General features: G+C 37.6%; 4 protein-coding genes and 1 pseudogene across 4 annotated transcripts; 2 read left to right on the top strand and 3 right to left on the bottom strand.

Annotated features, from left to right (window-relative positions):
- Positions 1–788: 788 nt before the first annotated feature.
- Positions 789–5,613, top strand: LOC128510332 (taste receptor type 1 member 1). Its single transcript, XM_053482538.1, has 7 exons — positions 789–952; positions 1,036–1,315; positions 2,969–3,721; positions 3,886–4,113; positions 4,275–4,395; positions 4,603–4,973; positions 5,062–5,613. Exons 1-7 carry the CDS (start codon positions 789–791, stop codon positions 5,611–5,613), a joined length of 2,469 nt encoding a protein of 822 aa, XP_053338513.1.
- A 1,151-nt stretch (positions 5,614–6,764) lies between these two features.
- Positions 6,765–7,921, bottom strand: her12 (hairy-related 12). The gene is made up of 2 exons (XM_053481882.1): positions 7,820–7,921; positions 6,765–7,704 (listed from the first exon to the last, which is right to left on the bottom strand). The coding sequence occupies exons 1-2, from the start codon at positions 7,886–7,888 to the stop codon at positions 7,306–7,308; spliced, it is 468 nt and encodes a 155-aa protein (XP_053337857.1). The 5' UTR covers positions 7,889–7,921; the 3' UTR covers positions 6,765–7,305.
- A 7,591-nt stretch (positions 7,922–15,512) lies between these two features.
- Positions 15,513–19,113, bottom strand: LOC128510331 (transcription factor HES-5-like). The gene is made up of 3 exons (XM_053482536.1): positions 19,104–19,113; positions 16,654–16,883; positions 15,513–16,541 (listed from the first exon to the last, which is right to left on the bottom strand). The coding sequence occupies exons 1-3, from the start codon at positions 19,111–19,113 to the stop codon at positions 16,119–16,121; spliced, it is 663 nt and encodes a 220-aa protein (XP_053338511.1). The 3' UTR covers positions 15,513–16,118.
- A 12-nt stretch (positions 19,114–19,125) lies between these two features.
- Positions 19,126–22,218, top strand: LOC128510330 (transcription factor HES-5-like). Its single transcript, XM_053482535.1, has 3 exons — positions 19,126–19,132; positions 20,572–20,801; positions 20,931–22,218. The coding sequence occupies exons 1-3, from the start codon at positions 19,126–19,128 to the stop codon at positions 21,351–21,353; spliced, it is 660 nt and encodes a 219-aa protein (XP_053338510.1). The 3' UTR covers positions 21,354–22,218.
- A 1,580-nt stretch (positions 22,219–23,798) lies between these two features.
- LOC128510329 (transcription factor HES-5-like) lies at positions 23,799–25,856 on the bottom strand (annotated as a pseudogene).
- Between the last annotated feature and the right edge of the window lie 2,108 nt (positions 25,857–27,964).

Here is a 27,964-nt window from a genome sequence, read left to right as displayed (position 1 = left end):
AAGTTTTTATATCCAAATTTTGATACACTTGACTGCAGTTGTCTGTTTTCACTGTCTAAACAGTCTGCACAAGAAGAAGTTGAGAAAATACAAAGGACTTGTGATGAAATTTCCCATGAATGAAAAGTGTAAAATAAAAATTGACTTTTACAGAAGAATTTGAATGACTGTCCTGGCCGAGGCGGCTCGAACCTGCTGCAGTTTTTCCCGTGAACGTTCAACGGGTGGAACGCTTAATCTGTGAGAATCTATGGATAACTAGTCATCCAATTGCGGAAGAGACACATCTGTATGTGGGAAACATACACACAATCATCACAAACACCACTTGCACATTACGGCTCATTAAAGTAGTTCCTAGGAGGTCAGCGTTTTAGATATGAAGCTGGCGGTCCGATCATAGAAACTTCTCTAACTTGATGGTATCCAAGCACTAGTGAAACACTGGGATATCTAAAACCTGAGTATGTTTGATAAAATAAGCATTGGAAATAAACCACCCACTACTTGTCATTATTTCATTATCTAGTGTGTTATCAGCTAATGTAGGATGTAGACTTTGGTTATTTGACAGTGATATTCGTCTCTTCTCTCTTACATTGGCTAAATGAATGTACTACGTCTTTAATAAGTAAACACACTGGTAAGAAACAAATGGGCTAATGCAAATCCAATGTTGCAGTGACAATAACACTATTGCACATGCAAATTTTCACCCATCAGATGGTAGAAAAGGGGAATGGTGTTTGGGGAAGAAGAGTACGTGTGTGATCTCTCATGCTTACAGTATGGTTCGGCTCTTATTTGAGACGTTGCTGTTGGGATGTTTCTGGAGCTGCTGTGATGGCACTGGACTCCAGAATAAAGGGGATATTACTATCTTTGGCATGTTTCCTCTCCACAATGTGGCCCGAACTATCTCGACTATGCCTCAGCTGGCTGATTGCAACCTGTATGATTTATATATGCTTACTTATAATACTGCTTATGATAAAAAGCTGTGTTTAATTTCATGAGCTTCTATGACTTTTGCAGAGGAACTGCCAACAGCCATGGCTACTACTTGATGCAGGCTCTGCGCTATGCTGTGGAGGAGATCAACAACAGCAGTCAACTCCTGCCTGGTATCACTTTAGGCTACCAGGCATATGACATTTGCTCGCTTCAAGCTAGTATTCTGGGCACGGTGACAATCTTAGCTCAGCAGTATAACAGAGTGAAAGTGAAGCCTCTAGCGATTGCCCTCATTGGACCAGATAGCAGCAGCTACAGCTTTACTCCAGCTACTGCACTCGGTAACTTTCTTGTGCCTGAGGTACTGCATATTTATGCTTCCTTTTAATATCTGTATACAATATAACAAGAAGGTTTCACCCAAAAAAATTCTTTTATTTATGTATTGAGCACTTGTTTAAGTCTTCTTTAGCTACAGTAAGTGCCATTATTTTTCTTTTCTATCTATATCTGATTATTTTACATAATTATGAAATATACTTTTGTCAGGCACGGTGGTGTAGTGGTTAGCACTGTCGCCTTGCACCTCCAGCGTCCGGGTTCGATTCCCGGGCAGGCTCAATTACCGTCTCTGTGGGCCAGGGGTAGCTCAGTGGTTAAGGCATTGGACTACAGTTCGGAAGATCCCAGGTTCAAACCCCACAACCACCAAGTTGCCACTGTTGGGCCCTTGAGCAAGGCACTTAACCCTCAACTGCTCAGATGTGTAATGAGATAAAAATGTAAGTCACTCTGGATAAGAGCGTCTGCCAAATGCCTAAATGTAAATCTAAATGGAGTTTGCATGTTCTCCCTGTGCTTGGTGGGTTTCCTTCAGGTACTCTGGTTTCCTCCCACAGTCCATAGATATGCAGATTAAGCTAATTGGCGTTCCCAAATTGCTCATAGTGCGTGAATGAGTGTGTGTGTGTGCCCTGCGATGGATTGGCACCCTGTCCAGGGTGTATCCTGCCTCGTGGGATAGGCTCCAGGTCCTGAATACAGAATAAAGCGGTATAGAATGTGTGAGAAAGGGAGTGAGTTTGTCAGGGTGCTTAAAGAGGCCACTGTCATTGGGAATGTTGCTACTATTAAAGGGTTATGGTCTACAAAAATGTTAAGGTAGATGATACACCAGAACATGAACACCCGAACTCGGGGGTATTTGCCAGCAGAATATTGTCCGGAGCATCATACTGCCTCTCGTGTCTTTCCTACTTCCCATAGTGCATCCTGGTGCCACCTTTTAACAGGTAAGTCACACACAGGCACTCAGCTGTCCGCTTGGTGTAAAAGAAAATGTCTTCCTTTCCTCCATAATTCAGTTCTCGTTGTTAGCACTTTGGGGTCAAAGTGGGTCAGCATGGGTACCCTGCCCCATATACAGTAGAGAAAGTTGCAATGCACTGTGTGTTCTGATGCTTTTCAATCATAGTTATTTTTCAGCGATTTTTGATTCAGTAGCCTTATATCCTTTACTTCCCATGTGCATCAATGAAACTTGGGTGCCTGTTTTTACTTCATCAGACCACTTTTGGTAGGTACTAAAACTTCAGTACCTCTTAGGAACACCCCAAAAGACCTGAAGTTTTGGAGACACCCTGACCATGGCCTTTGTTAGTCCTTTGACTCCATAAGCTTGTCTATTTTTCCTGCTTCCACTGTCTTCCAGCTGTCTGTTCACTTGCTGCCTAATACATCTCTACCTGCTTCCAGGTGCAACTGTGCAATGCAATTCAGTTTCCCTGTTAGTGGTTTTAAAGTGAAAACTGATGGAGCATTGAACAAAGAACTTTGCAAACAAAATATTCTCTGCTAAAGCTATTTACAGTAGGTGAAATGAAATCCTAATGGTGAAGACAGTAATATGGAAAGCCATAAATCTAAAAACAAAGGTTAAGCCCTAAAAGGATATTATTTGTTTTCCATAAATATCTAACTCACCAGTGCTATTTAATTTTTTTTAATTCCCCAGATCTCCTATGAAGCATCAGATGAACTTCTGAGCAACAAACAGCTCTATCCATCTTTCTTCCGCACCATTCCTAGTGATAAAAACCAGGTGACAGCCATGCTTGAGATTCTTGTAAGATACAACTGGACCTGGATAGCTCTTCTTGGCAGTGACAATTCATATGGCTTGCAGGCAATGTTGAGCGTATCGCAGCAAGCATCAGATTACAATGTCTGTATTCCATATCAAGCAGTGGTTCCGAGCCTCAGTAACGACACACAGCAGCGGATGCGAGACATCGTCAAGAATATCATCAAAGCCAAAGTGAATACCATAGTAGTGTTTTCCAGCAAGCGAATAGCCAAAGGGTTTTTTTCAATTGTGGTAGAACAGAATGTGACTGGGAAGGTGTGGATTGGGTCTGAGGACTGGTCAATAGCAACCTTAGTATCTGGAATCCCAGGAATCAATACTATTGGAACTGTCTTGGGTGTGTCCTTAAAATATACACCTTTCGATGGTTTCCAAGATTTTGTGAACCGGGACATAACTAACCTTAAAAACATTAAAAACAATTTCAGTGAAATGAGTGTCCCATGCTTACAGAACACACATCTGTACCAAATGGCAATGGCACAATATCCTCTGGTGAAATATGATATCATCTCTTCGTTTAATGTGTATCAGGCGGTATATGCAGTTGCTTATGCATTGCACCAGGCTCTCGGATGTGATTTGAAAACATGTCAGAACACTGAAATACAGCCATGGCAGGTCAGTGTATTAAAAACATTTGATTCATTAATCTTTTTTATACTTTGGTGTTTAAATTATAGTTGAGTTCTATATTAAACTCCATTTATCTTAAGTTTGTAAAACACTATCCATGATGGACACCATGTATATTTTTGCGTTATTTATTTTTCTCTTTGTTTCAGCTCTTTCGATGTTTAAAACAAGCAAGGATCTCCATCAGAAATACAACATTGTACTTTGATAGGTATGGAAACCCACCCACTGGATATGACATTGTCACATGGATATGGATTAATAAAACCTGGTCCCTCAGAACAGTGGGATCGTTCAACTTAAAACCTCCAGGTCTTCAGTTGGATGCTTCACAGCTACCATGGGTGGGACATGTTTCAAATATAACCTACTTTAATGTTATCTGTCTCCAGTCTTGGTTTTATACCCACTAGTAGATTAAAAAAAATTATTACATTGAAATTCCATTAAAGTTGTATATAATTTATCATTACAATTACCAAAAGGAATCGAATGGATCATATGCTAGATGAACTTTTGTATATTCTTGCCTACCCAGATGCCTGAGTCACGTTGTTCCCCAGAATGTCCCTATGGGTACAGAAGACTGCAGATTGGACAACAAAAGTGCTGTTTCAAATGCATGGAATGTCCGGCTTCCACTTTCCTCAACAAAACTGGTGAACATAACCATATTGTGCATGTGCGAAGGTGTAGTTCAGTCCATCACCACCAGATAGCACTCCCTGCATTGCTTTCAAGTGTGACATTACAGATTGCTGTGCAACTCCTTTAATAACTAATGTACTTCTGATATTGAAAGCCTAGATCTAAATTAATGCCTTCTCCAAGCAAATCCTTAGAACACCAATTTCTGTTCATTCTAGGCTCTACCAGCTGCCAGCCATGCAACAAATATCAGTGGTCTCCATCTGGGAATGAGGAATGTCTGCAGAAAACCATTCTATACCTGCGATGGGGTGACCCGTTGACTGTTGTTCTCCTGGTTCTCGTGGCACTGACACTGCTGCTCACCCTGGGCACTGCTCTTATCTTCCTACTTAACTTAAATACCCCAGTTGTAAAGTCTGCAGGTGGCAAGACATGTCTGCTAATGCTGTCGTCTCTCACCGTAGCTGCCTGCAGCTCATTGTGCCTTTTCAGCACGCCCTCCCGAGCATCCTGTCTGTTCAAAAATTCCCTCTTCATCTTCAGTTTCACCGTCTGCCTAAACTGCATGACTGTCCGTGCCTTCCAGGTGTGACAGTTTAGAAGGAAGTCAGTCCTGGTGACAGTGTACTGTTTCAATTCTTGAATAAACACACTTTTTTGATTTCTCTCTTCAGGTGGTGTGCATATTCAAGTGGTCTGCAAAGCTTCCCGCATTCTACGATTCCTGGGTGAAAAATCGAGGCCCTGATATCTTCATCCTGGTCACCTCTTTGTTCGAGTTCTTCATCTCTTTTCTCTGTACAAGCCTAAATGCACCTCTCCCCTCAGCTGACTATGACTTCTACTTTGACAGCATTGTATTACAGTGCAGTAAGACCATGGCAGTAGTGCTTCCACAATATTTATATGTATTTGTACTGACTGTAATATGTTTTTGCTTGAGCTACATGGGTAAAGATTTACCAGCCAATTACAGTGAGGCCAAGTGCATAACATTCAGCCTGATGATCTATATAATCTCCTGGATCACCTTCTTCACCACCTACAGTGTTAATAGAGGGACTTTAACTATGGCTTTGGAGGTATTTGCCACACTTTCTAGTGTTCTTGGAATACTCGGTGGATACTTTTTCCCTAAAGTGTACATCATTTTATTTCGACCAAAAATGAATACAACTGTGCACTTTCAAAACTGTATACAAATGTATACCATGACTAAACTGTGATTTTACCTTTATTTGCTTGATATATGCCATGTGACATATAGTCTAAAAATATTTTAATTTAATAGATGAAGAAGAGATCCTACTGCTTATTTTAACAGTTTCTACTTGTGAGCATTCGTTATGGATTTAATTTCCAATTGTTTTGAATGAAGGTTTCGTTATGAACCTGATTGAAAAAATATATATACCCTAAAAACACATTAAATATGTTAACATTCAAATATTTAGTGTGCATTTGTTGGTTATTATCATTTTTGTTTTGTGTTAGGTTTGCAGTTGCATGTGACAGCTGAGAGACTGCTAGTGCTGTTACAAAGTTGTTAATTAGGACAAAACGTGGACAGGTTATTACCGCCTTAAAACAAAAGAACAACAGGTCTCATGTCCTAATTTCCAGTGACATTTAATGTCATATTATTAACACAATGCATACAGATGATGTTGAGTTACAGTTCCATAAGTGCAACCATATGATGAAGTAATGTTTGAAATAAAAATGGCAAGTTTGTTGCAAATTTTATTTTAGATAACATTATATATTAGGTGTTAATTATAAAGATATTGTACACATTCCATTCAGATTTTTTTCCTTTTGGCCATGATCTTTATCTTACAACAGATGTTTTAAGTCCTGTTTCTTAGTACTAGCTTTGAGAACAGTAACACTACACCAAGTGTCAGATATCTTTGCTTCCCGTCAGTATAATCATACACCTTATCCATCTCCATTTGTCACTAAATACACACACAAGCACTTAGTCACCAGAGGCAGGTGACAAGATGAAAAGTGGAGGTCACCACCATTCACTGCAAAGCATGTGAGTAAGCTGTTTGGATGTGTTTCCCACACTACTCTCCTATTCAGTGGGCCATATTCTCAGAGGATGGAAACAATAGACGTGTGCCTGTAGAGAAGCTGAATGCAAGGCAACATCTGTGCTTAGGCTAGTAGTGCCTGTTTTATGGTCTGAAAAGATGTTTTGAGATATTTTTAATTGTAAGGATAATTATTCCTTATATAATCAAGTACTATGCAATTTCCTAAAATTACTACAGACTTAAAGTAAAGTAAAATAGAAATTCTTAAAAAATGATGTTTTGTTTTAAATATATAAAAAAATTAACATAAAATTAATTCCAGACAGTGAATATTTTATTTTAAAAATAGAATTTTATTAACATTGATAAGAGCTTATATAAATGGAATCATACAAATATGCAAAAACACAATATATGTTAAGTACAATACATGAGCACACACTGGATTGGATCTTTTATCAAAAGTTTCCTTAATTGTAATTGAAGATATTGCTCTGCACTTACAACACAATGAGAAATATTCTCTAAAACGTGGAAATACAACACAAATTCGTAGATCTGATTCGCACCCCATATACACTCCACTGGAGTAAACAGTAGTTAAATATATAGACATCACACAAACCATGCACGAACCACTATATATAAAAAGCAAAAGTAAAAAGAAGAAATAAAAATAAGAAATAAGTGATACATGGGGAATGTCATATTATGGATAAAAAAGCTTTTTGTTTCACAGTCGATGCAAAAAACGAAATTGGTTTTGCCAAACAATATGATGGCAAAACTTAAGTCTTGGAAATTAATATCTCCTACTTTCTTGAGGGACAGGAACATCACTATTCCCTCAGGTTTTATTAGTCCTCCAGGGTTCTACCAGGGCCTCCAGACAGGCTTGTTGGGCTGTTGCGGAGCACCGTGGCTGTGTTTGGAGCTGTGCACGGATGAACCATGGCTGAGCTCTGTTTTGGATCTTTCGTGGATCTGTTGGACTTTCTCGGTAGATTGTCTTCCGTTGGAGTGGACGTTAAGGAAATGCAGTGACTCCCTCCAGCACTGTGAGTAACCTTGGTTATAGTCTCTCTGAGCCAGTACTTCTGGACACCGCTGCTGCTGCTTCAGAAAGCTAACGGTCATCTCCAGAATGTCAGCTTTCTCTAGCTTGGTGTTTGGGTCTTGCCTGCGGAGCTCGTTCTCCAACAGCTTCTTCAGCTGATCGATGCAGTTGTTGATGCGGTCTCTGCGCATTTTTTCAACCATAGGCTTTCTCAGCTGTAAGTAGAAAAGACAGCATTTGTTTAGAACAAAATTTAAGTCAGGACATAAACAATGCAAAAGAAATAGATTTTAGGTATAAAAGTTAAGACGACTAAAGAGAAAATAATACCTTAAATTTATCCTTATCGGTAAATCTCTGGTGGTCAAAGGTGGAAAATAGAACTGAGTGTGGAGCCATGCTGGTCTCTGTCTCTTTCTGGGCTGCAAAGTGAGTTTTGGGACTGTGTGAGGGTCAGTGTGCTGTATTTATAGCTGGCCATTTCCATTACAAAGCCATGTGGCTTGTGCTGGATTGCTTTTTCCCACACTCCAAAGAGTAGAGGGCTGGCTCATCACAACAATAGGAGACATTCACTTTATGGTTAGCCGGCTGCTTGTCTTTGGCCGGGTGAAAGTTTCCCAAGGTATCAGAGGCGTGTCACTGTTATTATCTGAGAACTTTCTCATAAGCTGTGGGAAAGTTTCGGGGATAGCAGACAGCTTTATCGCGAGAAGATCGGATTATTTTAATGTCTTTTATGTCCCTGCACTGCCTACACTATCACTTACATGAATTAAATTTAAAAGTATTAGGGATTAAAATACGCGACATGATGGCTTAGTTGTTAGTACTGTTGCCTTGCACCTCCAGGGTCGAGGGTTCGATTCCTGCTTTGAGTCTGTGTGAATGGAGTTTGCATGTTCTCCCTGTTCTTGGTGGGTATTACAGCCTTCCAAAGAAAATGCAGGCATTCTCAAATTGTGAATGAGCATGTTTATGTGTGTGAGCCCTGCGATAGATTGGCACCCCATCCAGGGTGTACCCCACATTGTACCCTAAGTCCCCTGCGACAGGACTGACTCATTTTCTTACCTTAATGGTTTGATTTCTAGTCTGATTGTGTGTATAATGCCAATGAGCTAATGCCTAATACTTCCAAAAGTACAGTATAACCTATAAAACATATGATCACGTTTTAAAGAGAGAGAGAGAGAGTCCTTTTATGTCCTATGGCTACAGCATTTCTAGCACTTAGCAGCGTGACTAACACGTGGGTGTGATGATGGCACGTGGTCGAAGTGTGAACATTAAAGAGTCTCGAGCCACTGCAAGCGTTGTCTTAATCTCCACAAGGATCTGGTTTATGAATAATTCTTATATTACGCAGACTTTACAATCTTAGTCACTTCATGTTACAAATAAAAACACTTAACAGAGTATTTAACTCTTTTTTTTGTTTGTTTGTTTGTTTACACCATATGTAGTGTGAGCCATTTGGGATGGGGTCTGGAGTCGCACGCGCGTGCCTGCTTCCGGAATTCACACTCTGGCGGGAAACGCGTTCACTTCACAAAGCTGTGTGCGGCACGCGAGCGCGCGAGGAGGGAACGCGTTCGCGCCTGCGTGTGAAATAAACGATGCTATGCGGCCTTGATGAAGGAGCAGTGACAGATAAGTGTTAAAACTGGCACACGTGAGAGGTGCTGCTGTTCGGCAGAGCGACGTGTGCTTGTGCCTCACACACGCCTCTCCATCAGCTCCAGACACACTGTCTGCTTGCTCACAGGGAGCAGAGGCATGGCTTTTGTTTCAAGTAGAAGACAAACGCCAGGCCGAGTGTGGGAAAATGCCAGGCATGCTGTCCAAGCTTTAGAACCGTGAGAACCAGTCTAGTTGTGATCACCACTGTTCCTGTCGATCAACACACATTCACAATAAAATCTACAGGAGAAAGAAGCGCGTTATATATGAGCACATATTCTATCGAGTACAAATAAGAATTAGAGGTGTTTCAAAGGGGGAAAAAAATTGTATTATTAACTGATTAATATGGGTATCTATGAGACAGTATATTTACAATGTGTATTGCATTTAGTCACACACTGTCAAGTAAGGTAACTAATTTGACTTTTTACTTTTATACAAACATTTATTAACATCAAGAATTTACTGTTCTATAGGATGTACAAGCTTTAAAAAACCTCCACGATTGTTCTTTTGCCCCCCAATGTTGGTCCATAGTGGTCAACTTGAGGCTTTTTATAATGCACAGACAACATGTGGGTCAGTCCAAGGCCAAGTAGTTTTTCTCCTTGATTCCCACCATCGTATGTGCAAGCATAGACCAAATAACCCCGGGAGCACACAGTACATTGAGGGGGCCATCATCATTTATAATTGATTCACTGTTTGGCTATACAAAGACAATGACTGACCAGATGAACGCTTCAATCACTATTTGAAACATTAACAAAAGAGTTTTCATTTGTATTTTTATTTTATTCTGACCATGTGTGCTCAACCAACATTAGACAATTTATATTAAATATCAACATGCGTATTAAACATCACAACACATGTATATATCTCATAGTATTGCTCATGGTATTGTACCAAACTGAACAGTGAATATAAACTCTACAATACTGGTTGGTTTTGCTATACATAAATCATATTTTCATTTTTATTGAACATTTATTTATTTAATCAAATCACTGTTCAGTTTATCCACACTGGTTTAACCATAAGTTTAATTATAAGTATTAATTAACTAAGTATTTTTATACTTAAAAAATTGTTGAAAGAACAATACCCAACATGTTAGAATCTTACAAGGATATACACACAACTGGGAGAAAATTGTCATCTCTCCCAATAAGTCTGTATGTCCACTATATACAGTGGGGTCTCAAAAGGTTAAAATACACTGATTTCATATATACGTTTGTGCATTCTGAATGCGTAAACTATAAAATGCAATTGAATAGCGACAACGATGTAGTGAGATTTCCCTGAAGTCTGTGTGAGAGGCCTATCTTGCCTTTCCCACAGTCTACCCCCAATAAGGAGACAAAAGAAGTGTGTCTTGTTACACATCACATTAGCCACGGTGTTTGATCTCCCTTTGTTTAAGGGCGAGGTTTACGCAGCAAGGCCATCTGGACCCACAGAGCTGATATGTTCCCAAGCCTTTCCCAAGATTTCTGACATTCTTTAATGACACATGCAGCGCATCAAAAACCTGAACAAAGTCCAATGCCTCTATACAGGATATAAAAACAAGAAAGAATGGCAACAAAAAATAAGAATTGGAGGCAATGCTTGTAACATTTATCTAAATGGTATACAGCATAATGCTGTTTATTAATAAATATTATTCAATGCATTTGAATATATATATATGGAGACCCTGGTAGAATCATGTGAATACTTTTATCGTCTGGAAACCAACTTACTAATGCCATATCGGCATTAAGTTGGTTTTCCTGAAGTGTTGCCATATTCTCATCTAACTTTGCATGGACAGAATATTTTAAGTTGCTTTCAGTGTGGGAAAGCATGTATGGATGTTTCCAATTTGGAAACCAAACAGGATCAGTGCATCTTTATTAAATTTTTATGCTAAAAAAAGATTATTGTTCTTCTACAATATTAAACCATTTTAGAGTAAAATATTTGCCACCAAGCTTTCTTGTTGCCTGAAAAAGCATGTTTTTTGACATGTGCTTTATTTCTTTAGCTATGTTAGCTATGTGCAATGTTTATTAAGTCAGTTGTAAAAATTACTGTTGTTCACCCTGGAAATAACTTACATTTTCCTTCAGTGAAGGGCATGAATATTGTCTTATTTCTAATGCATTATAAGATACAAAATCAATGAGGCCTTATGTTCCCAAAATAAACCTAATGATACAATTAAAATGCTGTTTCTGAACAATTTCTATTTTGAATGCCTTTTGATAGCTTTTGTTTTGATCAACAAGCATAAAAAAACATAAATTCAATGTATTGCTTCATATTCAAACATTTACCATATTTTATCACTGCATTAACTCCAAATGTGAAGGTGAAGGGTAACACATGCTTCCTTGATCAAGCATTCATACCAGCTATTGCAGCCTAAGCTATGTCACAATGAAACCAATGCTCGCATGCTCCCAGGTTTTTGAAAAGAATTTGATAATGTCATTATGAGTGACAGGATAGTCTGGATAGTCCCACTCTGACTGCAGGGCCAGGTCTGCTCTCTTAGATTTCCAGCCACAGATCACTCATCTTCTATACTGCTTTATCCTGTATTCAAGGTCGCAGGTGGCCTGGAGTCTATCCCAGGAGGCTTAGGGCATGAGGCAGGGTAAACCCTGGACAGGGTGCCAGTCCATCGCAGGATTCACACCACCATTCACACTATGGGCAATTTGGGAACACCAATTATCCTAACCTGCATATCTTTGGACTGTGGGAGGAAACCCACCAAGCACGGGTAGAACATACAAACTCCACGCACACAGAGACGGAAATTGAGCCTGGTCGAGAATCTAACCCGGACACCACCGTGCTACCTCCAGCCACAGATACTCTTTTTAAAAATTTTTGAAGTAATATATAATTTAAGTAATATTCCTATTGGCTCATACAGAAGTGGCTTAGCAGTCTTCACCGGGACTGAGCGTGGACTTGACACTGAGACAGGAAGTTGATGACCTCCTGCACACACCTGCTTTAACCTTCATCAGCCTTAATTGAGCAGCTCGACTTCTTATGGGACTGCTGCTGCTGTTGTCTCAAGAAATAAACTGTCATCTCCAGGATATCGGCTTTCTCCTGTCTGGAATCAGGCTGTTGCTTTAGGAATTCTCCACCCAGCAGAGACTTGAGCTTTTCATTACTTCTGTCTATGCGTTCCACTATCGGCTTTCTCATTTACAGACAGAACAAGAGAATTTGCTCAAACACTTCAACTGAATAAATATAATATATTAATAAAAGGGGAGATTGAACTGTATGGAATATCAATGTTTTATACATTTTCCATATTAAAAAGTGGAGGGATGCTGTTGGAGTTGATGGTTGATGCAGTAATCATAGGAACCATAGTTCCATGTGTTTCTCCTGTTAGCTCCCTGTGTACAGAAATTCTGAGTTGTTCTGAGCTCTCTCTCGCTCCCATCTCTATTTATACTCTCTAATCTCCATATGAATGTGTGAGTCCTGGGTTTGCTGGAGTTTCTCACAGTCTGCAGGCAAAGAAGGAGCTTGGATGGGCCTAAAGACCAAAGGACCAGCCACATGCTCAATGAAGTGTGCACTACCTTAGAAACAATGCATTCATCTCTGGGTAGCAGGTGGATGAGAGAGAGAGAGAGAGAGAGAGCTTTGGGAAAGTTGAGACCTTGACATTATGGTTTAATTAATACATGGCACGTGCCAATTGTGCATAGTCTTTATGCCAGCCTGTGTTGATTTATATGAAAAAACATCCATTCTGCATGAATGTAGTATTTATTCCTTCCATCTAATTTATTCCTTGCTTATGTGATAGCTGAATTTTAGAATTAAGTCAGTATTGAATAAATAATCTCTTAGTGTATTAAATTCAATCAGAATGCATTGTAAATAAAATTTAGGTAAAAAAAAATCAGCAATTATTTTCTACAACAGCATGACATACAGCAAATTATATCTATTAAACATATATGCAACTTTGTATGGACAAACATTTTGTGGAATATATAAACTGGATGATTATTGTCTATAGCATTTTATAAGACCCTTCATTCTGAAAATCCATAAAAAAGCTTTGAAGGCGTGGATTTAATTTGCACATGCAAACACTGATAAGGTGATGCTAACAGCATGTTGCAAGCAAGTAAAATGTACACATCTGGACAAACTGCCTGATCCCAAAAGCCTCTATTGAGGTCTTTTAAAATTAGGTCCAATTACTGAGGCACACGCCTATTCAGCTCTGAGGCTATGAATGGGAAGAGTGTGGGAAAGCTCTGGAGAGTGCAGTCTCAGTCTCGTATTGTTCACTTGACTTGCCTTCAATTGTAGGCCCCATCAATGCACTTATTGCTGCTAATATACAGTAGGTTTATGTCCTGTTGTAATTCACGTTAAACCCCACTTTGGCATATAATTGTTTTTAAGAAATATATAATTTGTATTAATCTCTTCACAGTTTCTTTAATGTCCCATCAAACAGTTCCTCACATAAAGGAATGACTCTTGCACTTAATTACAGGTTCAAACATGGGCATACCCATGCGCTGTGTATCTTAGAGTGATCATAAGTGAACATCACATTATCCAGTTTCTCACACACCCAGCTGTCCATCTGTTGCCCAGAGGTGGACTCATTATTTCCTGAGTAACACACACTTGTGGCCAGTCGTCATGGAAAGCTGACATCCTGGAGACGACAGGTTATATCCTGAGATGCTAGTAGCAGCAGCGGCAGTCTCATGAGATGTCCAGCAGCTCCACTGCAGCTGATGAGGGATGCAGCAGGTGTGTTCAGGAGACCATCAACTTCCTGTCTCAATGTCAAGTCCATGCTCAGTCCCGGGAAAGACTGCCTTCCAAGGAGAAGAGCAGAAGTGACTCTTTGCCATCAGGAAATCAGCTTAAATAAGCCAACATTGGTATCCAATAATTTTTTCTAATTGATAACTTTAAATGTATAAGGTAATGCTCATACCAAGTACAAACATTCATTATAAAATTATATTTTATATATCAGTGAAAGCTTTGGCTCATTTTTATATTTTAGTCTCTTATTGTAGTAATATGTCTGTTTAAACAAGGACATTAATTGTACTTTAAGCAAAATGAGACTGTGAAATATCTGTAATATTCCCTGACACAATATATCTAACTCCTATGGAATGAAATATACTGTACATGAAACGTATGTGTTGTTAATACACTGGTGTGCATAAACAGCAGTGCTACTTGAAGTTCCTTCTGACTGACTGAAAATATTATGAGTATGCCTCAGCAAAGATGATCTTATGTTGAAAGGACAAAAAACATCTTATTTTAAAAATAAAATAATAAAATAATTTAATTATATAATTATTTTAAATAATTTAATATTGAAGTGTTGATCCCTTACAGCTCCAGGGTCCCTGGTTCGATCCTGTGCTGTACGTGGAGTTACAGTGCACACCGGTGTGTAGAGGTAATTATTTTTTTTTTAAATGTTTTTTTGCTTAATATAAACAGGGAATACATACTTTGCTCCATGTATATGGCAGTCTATCTGTATATAAAGTACATAAAACATGTCTAAAGTTATCACACTGTACTGTTTCTTACCTTGTGAATGATCAGTATTTATTGTACAGTATGCTCATTATTTTTAATGGACTAATGGCTGCTTTTGCAATAGTTTGCATAAGACTTCCACTCAGTTTTTATGAGTAATGTTTATATTTATAATTATTTAGAATAATTTTTGATTTAGATTATTCTGTTTTAACTAGAAAACTGAACATATGTTAGTACAGTTTTTAAAAAAAAATATACATACATAAAGTTTATGTACACTACAAGCCCATACTGATAAAGGATATTTCATGGAGTTTCATTCTGTTTGAGATCAGCGTCTGCTCATGTTAGTCAGAAAAACAAGCTATGCTGCTAATTAGCTAGACGCTGTTAAATTGACAGCTTTATGTCAAATTTCCTCAAGAACTGCATGAAAGATTTTGTAATGTTGCCTTAAATCTCAATTATCTCACACCTCCCTTTTCTCTCCAAATTGATCTTGCCAGTGCCCACCCAGAACCCAAATCTCTCCTACATGGCTCTACCATTTGGGAAGGGTTGAGGTAAGCGTGTGCTTTCTCCGAGGCATCTGAACTGCTGTGTCATCGTGCAGTGTAACACATGGTGGACAGTGGACAGTGGAGAGCACTACCTACTCTATTCAGCATGTGGATTTGAGCTCATATGTACTACTTCTTTAGCCATAAATTATACCATATTTGTTTGTAATCAATCAAAAATGATATTTGGTTATTATTCAGTAATTCATTGAGATCATATTGATTATGACATTTTGATTAATTTTAATTTCACATTCTGAGGCATAACATTGATCACCTTCACTGAAGGAAAACTTACATAATTTCCTGTCTGGAGAATTTTAAAAGTACAAATACCACAGCATTTTCTGCACAATCAAAAAAAAAGTTGCATTGGTCTATAAACAACATCGAACTCAAAGAAAGTGTTCATCTACATTTCACTCCATAGGAGGTATTCATTGCAGGAAATGTCACAGACATTTTACAATTATATATATTTAGATTCTAGATAATATGTTTGGTATAAGTAAAAATAAGCTTTCAGTGAATGAAAGCATTGCAAATGCAGTTAAAGTTTATGCTCAATATGAGCTTATCTTTTACATTCAAACTCATCTGTGAAAATAAAATGCATCAGTTCTTCTTGCATAGTTAGAATGTGGCAGCATAATGAAAATCCATCCATGTTCCTTTACAAAAGAAAAGCAACTTGTCATATTTTGCCCAGAAAAAGTTGGACAACAATATTCTATGACATTTAGGAAACTGTAGCTAATGCCAATATGGCATTAGTAAGTTGGTTTCCTGAGGGTAAAAGTGTCCACATGTCTCTACCAGGGTCTCCAGAGACCACCGCAGCTTGGAGTCTCCTCTTTACTGCTGATCTGGCAGGCTGGAGAGCTGAGCTGAGGAACAACACTTCTGCTCTTCTCCATGGAAGGCTGCATGGTGAGGAAGTGGCTGAGCAGTCTTCTCTGGGACTGAGCGTGGACTTGACACTGAGACAGGAAGTTGATGGCCTCCTGCACACACCTGCTGTAACCTTCACCAGCCTCGATGGAGCAGCTCGACTTCTTACGGGACTGTTCCTGCTGCTGTCTCAGGAAATAAACTGTCATCTCCAGGATATCGGCTTTCTCCTGTCTGGAATCAGGCTGTTGCTTTAGGAATTCTCCACCCAGCAGAGACTTGAGCTTCTCGATGCTGCTGTTGATGCGTTCTCTACGCATCTTCTCCACTATCGGCTTTCTCAGCTACAGACAGAACAGAAAGATTTGTTAAAACACAGTTCAACCAAGTAAATATTTAAAACTTATTAAAATGGAAGATTAAGTTGCATGGAATATTAATGATTAGTATATTTACCTTATTAGTAAGTGGAAGAAGGTGGTTGGAGTTGATAGTTGATGCAGTGATTGTAGGAGCCATGGCTGTGTTTCCCCTGTTAGCTCTTGGTGTGAAGAAGATCTGAGTTGTTCTGAGCTCTCTCTCGCTCCCTCCTCTATTTATACTCTCTAATCTGCATATGAATGTGTGAGTCCTGGGTTTGCTGGAGTTTCTCACAGTCTGCAGCCAATAGGCGAGCTCGAATGGGACTAAAGACCAGAGGACCACCACATGCTCAGTAAAGTGTCTATTACTCAGGAAACAATAAGTCCATCTCTGGACAGCAGGTGGACAGCTGGGTTTGTGTAGTAGAGTGTGTGAGAAAGTGGAAATCCTGATGTTACCGTAAATGCACAAAAAAGGTCTTAAAATTAAAATTAAAATTTTGAAGTTAAGTGGTCAGGGAGTCAATGTTTGATGTTACCTTTTAATGACACTTTAAAAAACTAAAGAAGCAGTTCCTTAAAAAAGAACTTTCAAAGAACTTTATTAATCCCAGAGGGAAATTGCTTAGATCCCAGTCCTTACTGAAAGATATTGTTTATATAATAATAATAATAATAATAATAATAATAATAATAATAATAATAATAATAATTATTATTATTATTATTATTATTATATATAATCATGGCAAACAAAATTACAAAATTTCAACAGGACACAGATCTATTGCATGTGCATACAAATAAAGTCAGCACCAGGTGAATAATTTAAGACTGGCAATGCACTATCTAGAGCTTTCCCACACTCTCTCCATTCACAACACCAGACCTGAATAGACGTGTGCCTTATTAAATGGACCACATGCCTAAAGGACTCATTAAAGACCCTCAGGATCAGACATATTGTATAGATGTGTAATTTTCACTTGCTTGTAAATAGACAGCTTCCTTTAACAAAGAGAAAAGATCAACAGTAACTGATGAACCAGATCAACAGCATTTTATGTAAAAAAAACCCCAACAACTTTAAATCCCTGAAATAAAACAGAAAATGGAAACATTACTGTCTGTATGAGAGAGAGAGAGAAAGAGAGAGAGAGAGATGCAATAGAAATTTACTTTAGAAATTATTTAAAATGTTAACCAGTAATAAATTAATTAATGTACTTATTTATTTAATCACCGTGCATGAATTATAAATCAATACATTTAGAAATGCATTTTATATCTGTGTTCAACAATAAAAGCTGAAGTTGTATGCAATTGTACTTATCCAGTAAAGTGGTGTTTGTGCTAATTTCATAAAATCTTCTGCATACAGATCTTTTGCTTAGCATGATGTACAAAACAAATGTGTTAATAATAATCTTTTTAAAAAAAATAATTTCATACAAATCAACATTATAGAAGAGTGTGGTTTAATATTTCTCTCTGAATTATATAAAAGACCAACCAAAGATCGTTCTGTCCACCTAAACATCCAAAACACAAAGGTTACTGTTGAAATCACCTGGTCATAAAACGGGGGTTGCTGTTGAGTTGTGGTTTGTTAATTGTTTCCTTTCATTTAATAATAACTCATAATCCATAACATTCCTTAAGGTTACCAGGTAACTGGATATACTGTAAAGTGTCATGTTGATGCATGGAAATGCACAGACCCAGGTTTTGAATGGAAAACCTTGTTTAAACCACATGCCTGTATACCATACGGATATTGCATGTCATAGCCATTCCAAAAACACAATAGGTTTCCCCTGTGGTTTGAGTACTGTAAGCTATAATTATAGTTTTTATTTTTGAGCTGATTGTTTTTTTCATACTGGGCCCTAGAACAGGCAGCTGTGAGACGTTAGTGAAACAGCAGGCTGATTGAATTACACAGTTAGCTACTGATAACGAGCCATAAGCACCCTTTGATTTAGCGCTCATGTTGTGAATTGTGAGAATGCTTTATAGAGTGCAGGCTTTCACTTTCACCAGGACGCATCTCAACTACACTAAGAAATAATTGTAAATATATACATAATGCAAATAATACATTTAAATGTCTTACATTAATTCAGTACTATTAAATAATAATTAATTCTACTACTGCTGTAAACCGTAATCTATGATGTAAAATATCAATAAGCACCTTTCCTGAAAGCAACATTTTTAGTAATATTTTGTTTTTTTGTACATCAAAAAGAAATCTTTACATCAGCACATAAACAAAACAGAACTGTTTATGCGTAGTATTAGGCAAATACATTCTCAGAGGAACAACAACATTGACCTTTTTTCACTGTGCAATTGCTTATTTAACAAAAATGAAGCCAAGAAGAAAGAAATCATGTGAGGAATACTAAGTACTCCCATGATTCCATAGCTTGTATATCCACCTTTAGTAGCAGTAACTTAAAGTAATCGTTTAGTGTATGACGTTTCCTATTTCACACATTTTGTGGAGGAATTTTGGTCCATTCTGATTTACTGCTGTACTTCTGATCATTGTCCTATGGCTATGGCTGGTAAACTATAACCCCTTCACTGCCATGCTTGACAGTGGGTATGAGGTGTTTCTGCTAATATGCTGTTTGGTCTCATTTGTCTATAAAACATTGTTCCAGAAGTCTTCTGTTCTACCTCAGTCAAGCTTTCATATTTTTTTCGACAGAAGTGATCTTCTCCTGCCAACCCTTTCAAACAAAACCATTTTTGTTCAGGTTTCTTCATATGCATGAGATATACCTCTTGGGGTATGTTTTGTATTTCTCTGAGCATTGCCTGATTTCACCTTGTGAAATGTGATGGGACGTCCACTCCTGCGAAGATTTGCAACTATCTTGAATGCTTTTCAGTTGTGAATAATCCTACTTATAATGTCTTTCTTAAAATGTTTATAAGATACAATGATTTTATTGATGTCATAGCAGGTTGCTATTCAGATTCAACAGGATATAGATTTACTTATACAGCAATAATTGCATGAAGTGTGCATACAATTAAGGTCAGTCCTTGGGGAATAATACAGGACTGAGACTGCACTCCCCAGAGCTTTCCCACACTTTTCGCATTCACAGCCTCGCCACTGAATAGACGTGTGCCTCATTAAATGCAGCAGATGGGCCCTCAGACACAATCGTCAGGATCAGACACTTTTAACAGGGTGCATTTTACTTTTACTAACATTTCACATTTTATTTATCCTAAAATTATCTTTATCAGTCAGAAAGGACAACAATCCTTCATGAACCAACTTACTAGTGCCTTTAGAACAAATCAAATCTCAAAAATAAATAATAAATGCTATTTTATAAATAATATATTAAAATTAGTACAATTATTGAAAATATAAATTATCTTTTTTTAATGATATAATATTGAGATTCTTTTATATTATATAATACTGAAAATTTAATTAATGGAAAATGCTTTTCAAATAAAATGTATTATTATTATTGTTGTTGTTGTTATTATTATTATTATTATTATTATTATAAAACTATATAAGTGTATATGCATTTTAAATAGATGATGTAAGAATCAAATGGAAAACAGCTATTTCTTTAATTTTTTTACCCAAATAGTTTGCATTTGTACTGCTTAAGGCTGCTTGATGAAACACTGAAGTTCAGTGGAGGCTACATTTGTGCAAAGATTGTGCAAAATTTCTCATATTCTCTTTCTTATTTATAAAAAAGTTAAATATATTTTGGTTTATCTTTATAAACAAACATTTTACATATATCATATTAAATTTGTTTAGTATCAACTACAGAATGTTGTCACGACACGTGCCTCAGCCATGTAATGTCAAGTGACACAGCCATTTTCCCGTCAAGGTCTCCACTTTCCCAAAGACCTTTCACTCTCCTATACACCCATCCACCTGCTGCCTAAAGATGAACTCATTGTTTTCTGAGTAATAGACACTTCATTGAGCATGTGGTGGTCCTCTGGTCTTTAGTCCCATTCGAGCTTCCCTATTGGCTGCAGACTGTGAGAAACTCCAGCAAACCCAGGACTCACACATTCATATGCAGATTAGAGAGTATAAATAGAGGAGGGAGCGAGAGAGAGCTCAGAACAACTCAGATCTTCTTTACACAGAGAGCTAACAGGAGAAACACAGCCATGGCTCCTACAATCACTGCATCAACCATTAACTCCAACCACCTTCTTCCACTTACTAATAAGGTAAATATACTAAACATTGTTTATTAAGTTGTTGTTTTTTTTTTTACAAACCTTTATTTTTAAAAAATGTATTACGTTTATATATAAATGATCTTTGTGATTAAAGAAATCTTTCTGTTCTGTCTGTAGCTGAGAAAGCCGATAGTGGAGAAGATGCGTAGAGAACGCATCAACAGCAGCATCGAGAAGCTCAAGTCTCTGCTGGGTGGAGAATTCCTAAAGCAACAGCCTGATTCCAGACAGGAGAAAGCCGATATCCTGGAGATGACAGTTTATTTCCTGAGACAGCAGCAGGAACAGTCCCATAAGAAGTCGAGCTGCTCCATCGAGGCTGGTGAAGGTTACAGCAGGTGTGTGCAGGAGGCCATCAACTTCCTGTCTCAGTGTCAAGTCCACGCTCAGTCCCAGAGAAGACTGCTCAGCCACTTCCTCACCATGCAGCCTTCCATGGAGAAGAGCAGAAGTGTTGTTCCTCAGCTCAGCTCTCCAGCCTGCCAGATCAGCAGTAAAGAGGAGACTTCAAGCTGCGGTGGCCTCTGGAGACCCTGGTAGAGACATGTGGACACTTTTACCCTCAGGAAACCAACTTACTAATGCCATATTGGCATTAGCTACAGTTTCCTGAAATGTGTTGTCCAACGTTCCATGGACAGTATATGATTATTTTTCGTATTGAAAAGGCTTTTTTTTTCTATTGAAAAAGCAAGATTTTTCTGTTACCGTGCCACATACAGTATTTACTGAATATTTAACAAAAAGCTCATATTGAGTGTACATTAACTGTATTTACAGTACATTAAGAAACTGACTTTTTAAATGTCACATTGGCATTAATTATGGTTTCCAGAGCGCTGAATTTTTTTGCATATGCAAAATCTAAGTTGCTTACATTGCAGGAAAGCGTGCCTTGATGTTTCAGAAATTATTACTTTAATTCCCTTGCAAGAGACATCAAGTTTTTCAGCGCGTTGTTACAACCCACATTGGGTGTAAACGTTCTGCATTTGCAGATTGCCTAAAGTTTAGGTTTGATTAACTACGATTTTGATACAACCTCACCATAGTGCATCTTTTTAAAATATGAAATATCATTTTAAAGTTTTCATTTGGATTTTTGCTGATCTATACTCCTGAACTTTGAATGTAGAATGTTTGTGACTATTCCTAATTTATCATATCCAGCTCCAATGGAGTGCTATAGAGGTAATGGTGATGCTTTTGTACAGCATCAACATGTTTACAGTATGTCTTTGTGACCAAGATAAAATGGCCTGGGCTGTTTTCTTATTTAATTATTATATAAAACATGTTCAAACTGAAAATGACTTTGCCTTCAGTGAAGGTTGTGCAATTCATTGTGTGAATATGAATCATATAACCAAAAATAATGAAAAATAAAGAATGATAGTACAATCAATATGGTTTCTGAATTATTCATTCCAAAGCGTATCATGCTCTTCCATGTTATAGATGGTTCCAAGTAGAGAAGAGCACCTAAAGAATCATTTTCTCTTGCTGTAGATTTTGAGTTCCATCCTTGGTTTACCCTGGGCGACATGGTGGCTTAGTGGTAGCACTGGCACCTTGCACTTCCAGTGTCCGGGTTCAATTTGTGCTTCAGTGTACATGAAGTTTACATGGTCTCCCCATGCTTGGTGGATTTCCTCCTACAGTTCAAAGACATGCAGATTAGGCTAATTGGCGTTCTCAAATTGCCTGTAGTGTGTGAATGAGTGTCTGCATCCTGCGATGGATTGGCACCCAGTCCAATGTGCACCCATGCCTCGGGCTGTATATCTCCTGTTATCCGTTATCCGGGTTTCCTGGTAAGTCTGGTTCCTCTAAATGTTTCTTCCCACTGCCATCTCAGGGAGTTTTTTCTTGCCACTGTCGCTGTTGTCCTCGGCTTGCTCATCAGGGACGGTCTTATCCTTTTGATTCATACAAATTCACATTCCATACAAAATGAAATAATTCTTTTGATTGTGTAAAGCTGCTTTGCGACAATGTCAATTGTTAAAAGCGCAATACAAATGAAATTGAAGTGCATTTTATTGAATTGAATCCTGGGATAGGCGCCAGGCCCCCTTGAGTCTGTTTAGAGGATTGAGCAGTATAGACTATGAGTGAGAGGCTTATGCTGATGCTAATTAGTTTACTGTAATTTTAAAATTTGAGAATTAATTATAATTGAGCCTGCAATACAGGTAAAAAGCAACAGGTCTAAATTAAAAATATACACCTAAAACAAACCATTGTAAGGTTTTAAATATGCTTGTTTAGGTCACTAATTAGTAGCTCAGGGTCACTGATCTGTACCTAACAGCTATGGATGCAGAATTACATTAGTGTTTCAGATCATTCATATGTGAGAGTGTTTCAATTATCATAAACATCATTTAAAAAATGTTTTTGTCAACTGTCTGGAACTGGTACTACTCAGCCATGTTAAGGTGGTACTGAAAGGGAGCTACTGTACAGTACAACATATGCAGATTACGGTACATTTTATCATTATGAGCTTTTGAACCACTTTTTCTTCATGCTAAAACTTCTATAAGACTTGAATTGTGGATATGTATTCAAAATGATTTAATAAAATTAATATATTAAATAAGGATATTTTAATATTTAATATATAAAAATGTTTAACGTTTAATTTTTAACCAGGACACAGGTTTTATAGATCCACTTGTGACTCTCATGTAAGTGGTTGGCATATAAATACATGCATACATTATTTATACTATTTTTACTATTAATACACTATTTGACAAGAGTAATAGATAATATTATTAATGCCTAAATATTTAATCGCAATAGTACAAAGTATTGTTGTGATGTGTGCATATAAGAATATAAGAGTTAAACAAGAGTTTTCACAATCCCAGTTTGGCACATTCAATGACATTTTAGGTGTTGATGTTTAAGTGATGCAGTGATGATGTAATGTAAAGAGTGGGGATAAAAGTAGATAAAATGAATCATTCACATTGAGTATTTTGATTGTCAAAAATCTGACAATTTATTTTCAGGATTTCTTTTTTCTTTTGGCAGGAGTGACTTTGTGTATTCACAAATATTGTAACACATCACTAAGACCTTCACTGAAGGCAGTCTCTTGGTATTTCCAATCTGGAAAAAATGTTACATCTGCAATTAATAAAATTGCATTTCATACCCAGCTAATGTAGCAAAATCATATTCGTAGGAATAATAATAATAATAAAAACATTATGTCAAAAAACTTTTTTTTTTAAATTGCTTAACTGATTATACAGTCAAAATGATCCAGTTGCATTATACTGGAATAGAACGAGCTGTATTACAAATATCATAAATATCTTGCTCATACTGTTCATATTAAATATGAATAACGGAAGAAACAACCTAAACAAAATTAAATAATTTGTTTCATAATTCAAACAGACATTTCTTACACAATAAGAGATCATATAAACACATCAGCAATTGGTTTCTTTGACAGAAACAAAATATTTTAGAGTATGTCCTTCTTGCATAGTTAAAATTTGCATTTTAAAGATTCACAAATACACAGTGATGGAAACATCTACACATGCTTTCCTTTAAGGAAAGCAACTTGACATATTTTGCCCATAAAAAAACTGAGCAAAATATTTCAACACACTTCAGGAAAACTATTGTAATGCCAATATGGCATTAGTAAGTTGGTTTCCTGAGGGTAAAAGTGTCCACATGTCTCTACCAGGGTCTCCAGAGGCCACCGCAGCTTGAAGTCTCCTCTTTGCTGCTGATCTGGCAGGCTGGAGAGCTGAGCTGAGGAACAACACTTCTGCTCTTCTCCATGGAAGGCTGCATGGTGAGGAAGTGGCTGAGCAGTCTTCTCTGGGACTGAGCGTGGACTTGACACTGAGACAGGAAGTTGATGGCCTCCTGCACACACCTGCTGTAACCTTCACCAGCCTCGATGGAGCAGCTCGACTTCTTATGGGACTGTTCCTGCTGCTGTCTCAGGAAATAAACTGTCATCTCCAGGATATCGGCTTTCTCCTGTCTGGAATCAGGCTGTTGCTTTAGGAATTCTCCACCCAGCAGAGACTTGAGCTTCTCGATGCTGCTGTTGATGCGTTCTCTACGCATCTTCTCCACTATCGGCTTTCTCAGCTACAGACAGAACAGAAAGATTTCTTTAATCACACAGATCATTTATACATAAACGTAATACATTTTTAAAAAATAAAGATTTGTAAAAAAAAAAAAAAACTTAATAAACAATGTTTAGTATATTTACCTTATTAGTAAGTGGAAGAAGGTGGTTGGAGTTGATGGTTGATGCAGTGATTGTAGGAGCCATGGCTGTATTTCTTTTCTTAGCTCTCCGTGAGAGAAGATCTGAGTTGTTCTGGGCTCTCTCTCGTTCCCTCCACTATTTATACTCTCTAATCTGCATATGAATGTGTGAGTCCTGGGTTTGCTGGAGTTTCTCACAGTCTGCAGCCAATAGGGGAGCTCGAATGGAACTAAGGAACAGCAAGCTGCCACATGCTCAATAATTACTTAGAAAACAATGAATCTTTCTCAAAGGAGCAGGTGAAGGGTCTTAAGATGATAGGCAGTGAAACGCTTAGTGGTGTGTGAATGTGGGAAACTGGTGACCTTGTAGATTTTTAAGCAGATGCTTTCTTGCAGGGTGCCTGGTTCATATACTAAAACAACTGAATAAAAATGTAATAATAATTAATAATTTATTAATGACATATATTTTTTTTACATAATCTCATAATGTTTAACAAATGTTCCATTAAGTATGAATAATTTTTCCTATATATATATTTCAGTCTGTCTGGCTTCAGTGTTCAATATAATATTTGGTTAAGGTGTGCTCTATGTCTTTCAACTTAATAATCACATGTGAACACTTTTCCTCGCTTTTAGCACAGTCACACTTTCTGCAACACACACACAGCTGGCCGGCCTGCTGTCTATCCCTTGTTCACATGCTCCTGTTTCAGCAGCGGGGATGTGGGAGCGGCACTGCAACAGGGCTTCCCACACTTCTAGATTCAATGACATTGAAACTGAACACGAAGAAAGTGTGGCCCATTAGACAAAGCTAAAGCAGTAAGCCCCCCTATTCCAGACCTCCAGGCCAGCCATCTGGAGTGATTCATTTGGTTACCACCAAGAGACTATACAATCTGTGCTCAGTATGCAGGACTCAGATATCATCAAACATCAGCCTGAATGAATCAGAATCAATTTGCTGTAGGCAGTTATATATTGCATTACAGTTTGGTGTTTTATTATTATTTTTATTATTATTATTTTAACATTTGTGCATTAAATCCTCTTTAAGGCTCGCTTTCAGATAAATCACCTGTGATCATATATTGCAACTCATCCATATGTATTATATACAGTATGTTGATGCTTATAGCTCAATATAACATTGGGCAGATGTTTGGCTTAGTCCTTTCCCACAGCACATCACTGACCACATGAATCACCCCTGTGTTGATTCACATTACTAATGGCTGCTTTGCCAACAATGACACTTTAACACTTGATTGACACAGAGGGATAAAAAAACTACCCCTCCCACCTGCTTATTAATTCTCAGCTATTGTATAGCAGTTATTCTAGCAATCCATCCTTGTACCATTTTCTCGTTTAAGCTCGTTGATTGGCTCAAAAGTGTGAGAACTTGCATCTCATTAAATCCCCTTGGATTTTGTATAAATGCTGGCTTCGTGAGCAGGCAAAAGTCAGACCTTTATACTTTACCGACTCACTCTTGAACGCCAGCCGTTCCTCCATCATGAAAGATCTGCAAAAAAGGTATGTTCAAAAGCATATAAAAAAAAAATCTGTAAATATATTTTGTAAAACCTAGCACTTACAGTGATGTGCATTGCTTTGTCAGATGTAAGCTGGTGGAACTGGAGAGGAGATGCACTGATGGTGTGGAGCGTCTCAAGACCCAGCTGCACAGTGGCATCTCTCACACAGACCTCTGGGACAAGACAGTCTCATTCTTTACACCAAAGAAGACACTGATCTTCCATGATGGTTATTCCAAGTACTCTAGAGAGACCCTGCGGCTCTTTCCTGCTCCAGATGAAGATGTAATGCCTCTCTGTTTTCAGCAGTGATTATTATTATTGTTGTTGTTGTTGTTTTTCGCTCTGAAATGGCAAAAGATTGCTAACTTAGCTACATGAAGTCTTTTGTAAAGACAAACTCATTTTGTGATGCACAGAGCTCTGTAGGGCTTTTATTTAGTCCACGAATGGACCCTAGCCAATGTTATTTAGTAGCAAAGAGCTTTAGTGTTCTATGCAAAGAAAATGGTTAACATGTACATGGAACCCATGTAAATGTTGAGCTGAAGATTTGAATGAAAGCCATATTCCTTTCACAAAGGAACCATTAGTATGCGGTTAATGCAAAACCTAAGTATTTAATGGGTGTACCAATATTTTTATATTACATTGGTTGGGAAATATTTGCATGAATGCATTAGATTACTTTATATGAGTTGTTTTAATAAAAAACACAAAATCTGTTCATGATCATGTCTCCTTAATTTTTTTGGTTGCATCTTTTCCTTTTTAAGCATGGACAGTTAGTTGATTAATTCAAAATAAACACATGCAAACATAAGTCAAGAAGACAAATAAATTATGTATTGTACATGTAGATAAAACAAGACTCGTCGTGAAGGTTTAAGAAATCATTTAAACGATGGTTAAACGAGAAGATCTTGTGTTTGCCTAAAATATGGAAGCCAAAATTACAAGCAGGAAGTGTCAAGGTTTATGAATTACAGTTTTAATCTGCACTGCCATCTAGTGGTTTTGTTTGGACAATGCAATATCAGAAAGAAAAGATTTCACCACATTGAGGTGCTTTGCTTTAACTAAATGGACTACACTGTATTTGTCTTTTCAAGTGTTTTTTTAAAGAGTTTCATGGATTAAATAGACATAAATATATTTAATATAAAATGGACATAAATAGTCCCTATAAATAAATAGCTTGCAGAAATAGTTTAATTTTTTTGAAAGCATAACACTTCCAACTTTTGAACTGTAACACTCAGTTCAAATTCATGCAGAATTGCAGATTAGGTTAATTGGCGTTCCCAAATTTCCCGTAGGGTGTGAATGAACGTGTGAAAC

This window comes from Clarias gariepinus, chromosome 22 (assembly GCF_024256425.1).
Source record: "Clarias gariepinus isolate MV-2021 ecotype Netherlands chromosome 22, CGAR_prim_01v2, whole genome shotgun sequence".
NCBI classification, from domain to species: Eukaryota; Metazoa; Chordata; class Actinopteri; order Siluriformes; family Clariidae; genus Clarias; species Clarias gariepinus.
The sequence above is the reverse complement of the archived record's forward strand: the minus strand, read 5'-3'. Positions and strand labels throughout refer to the sequence as shown.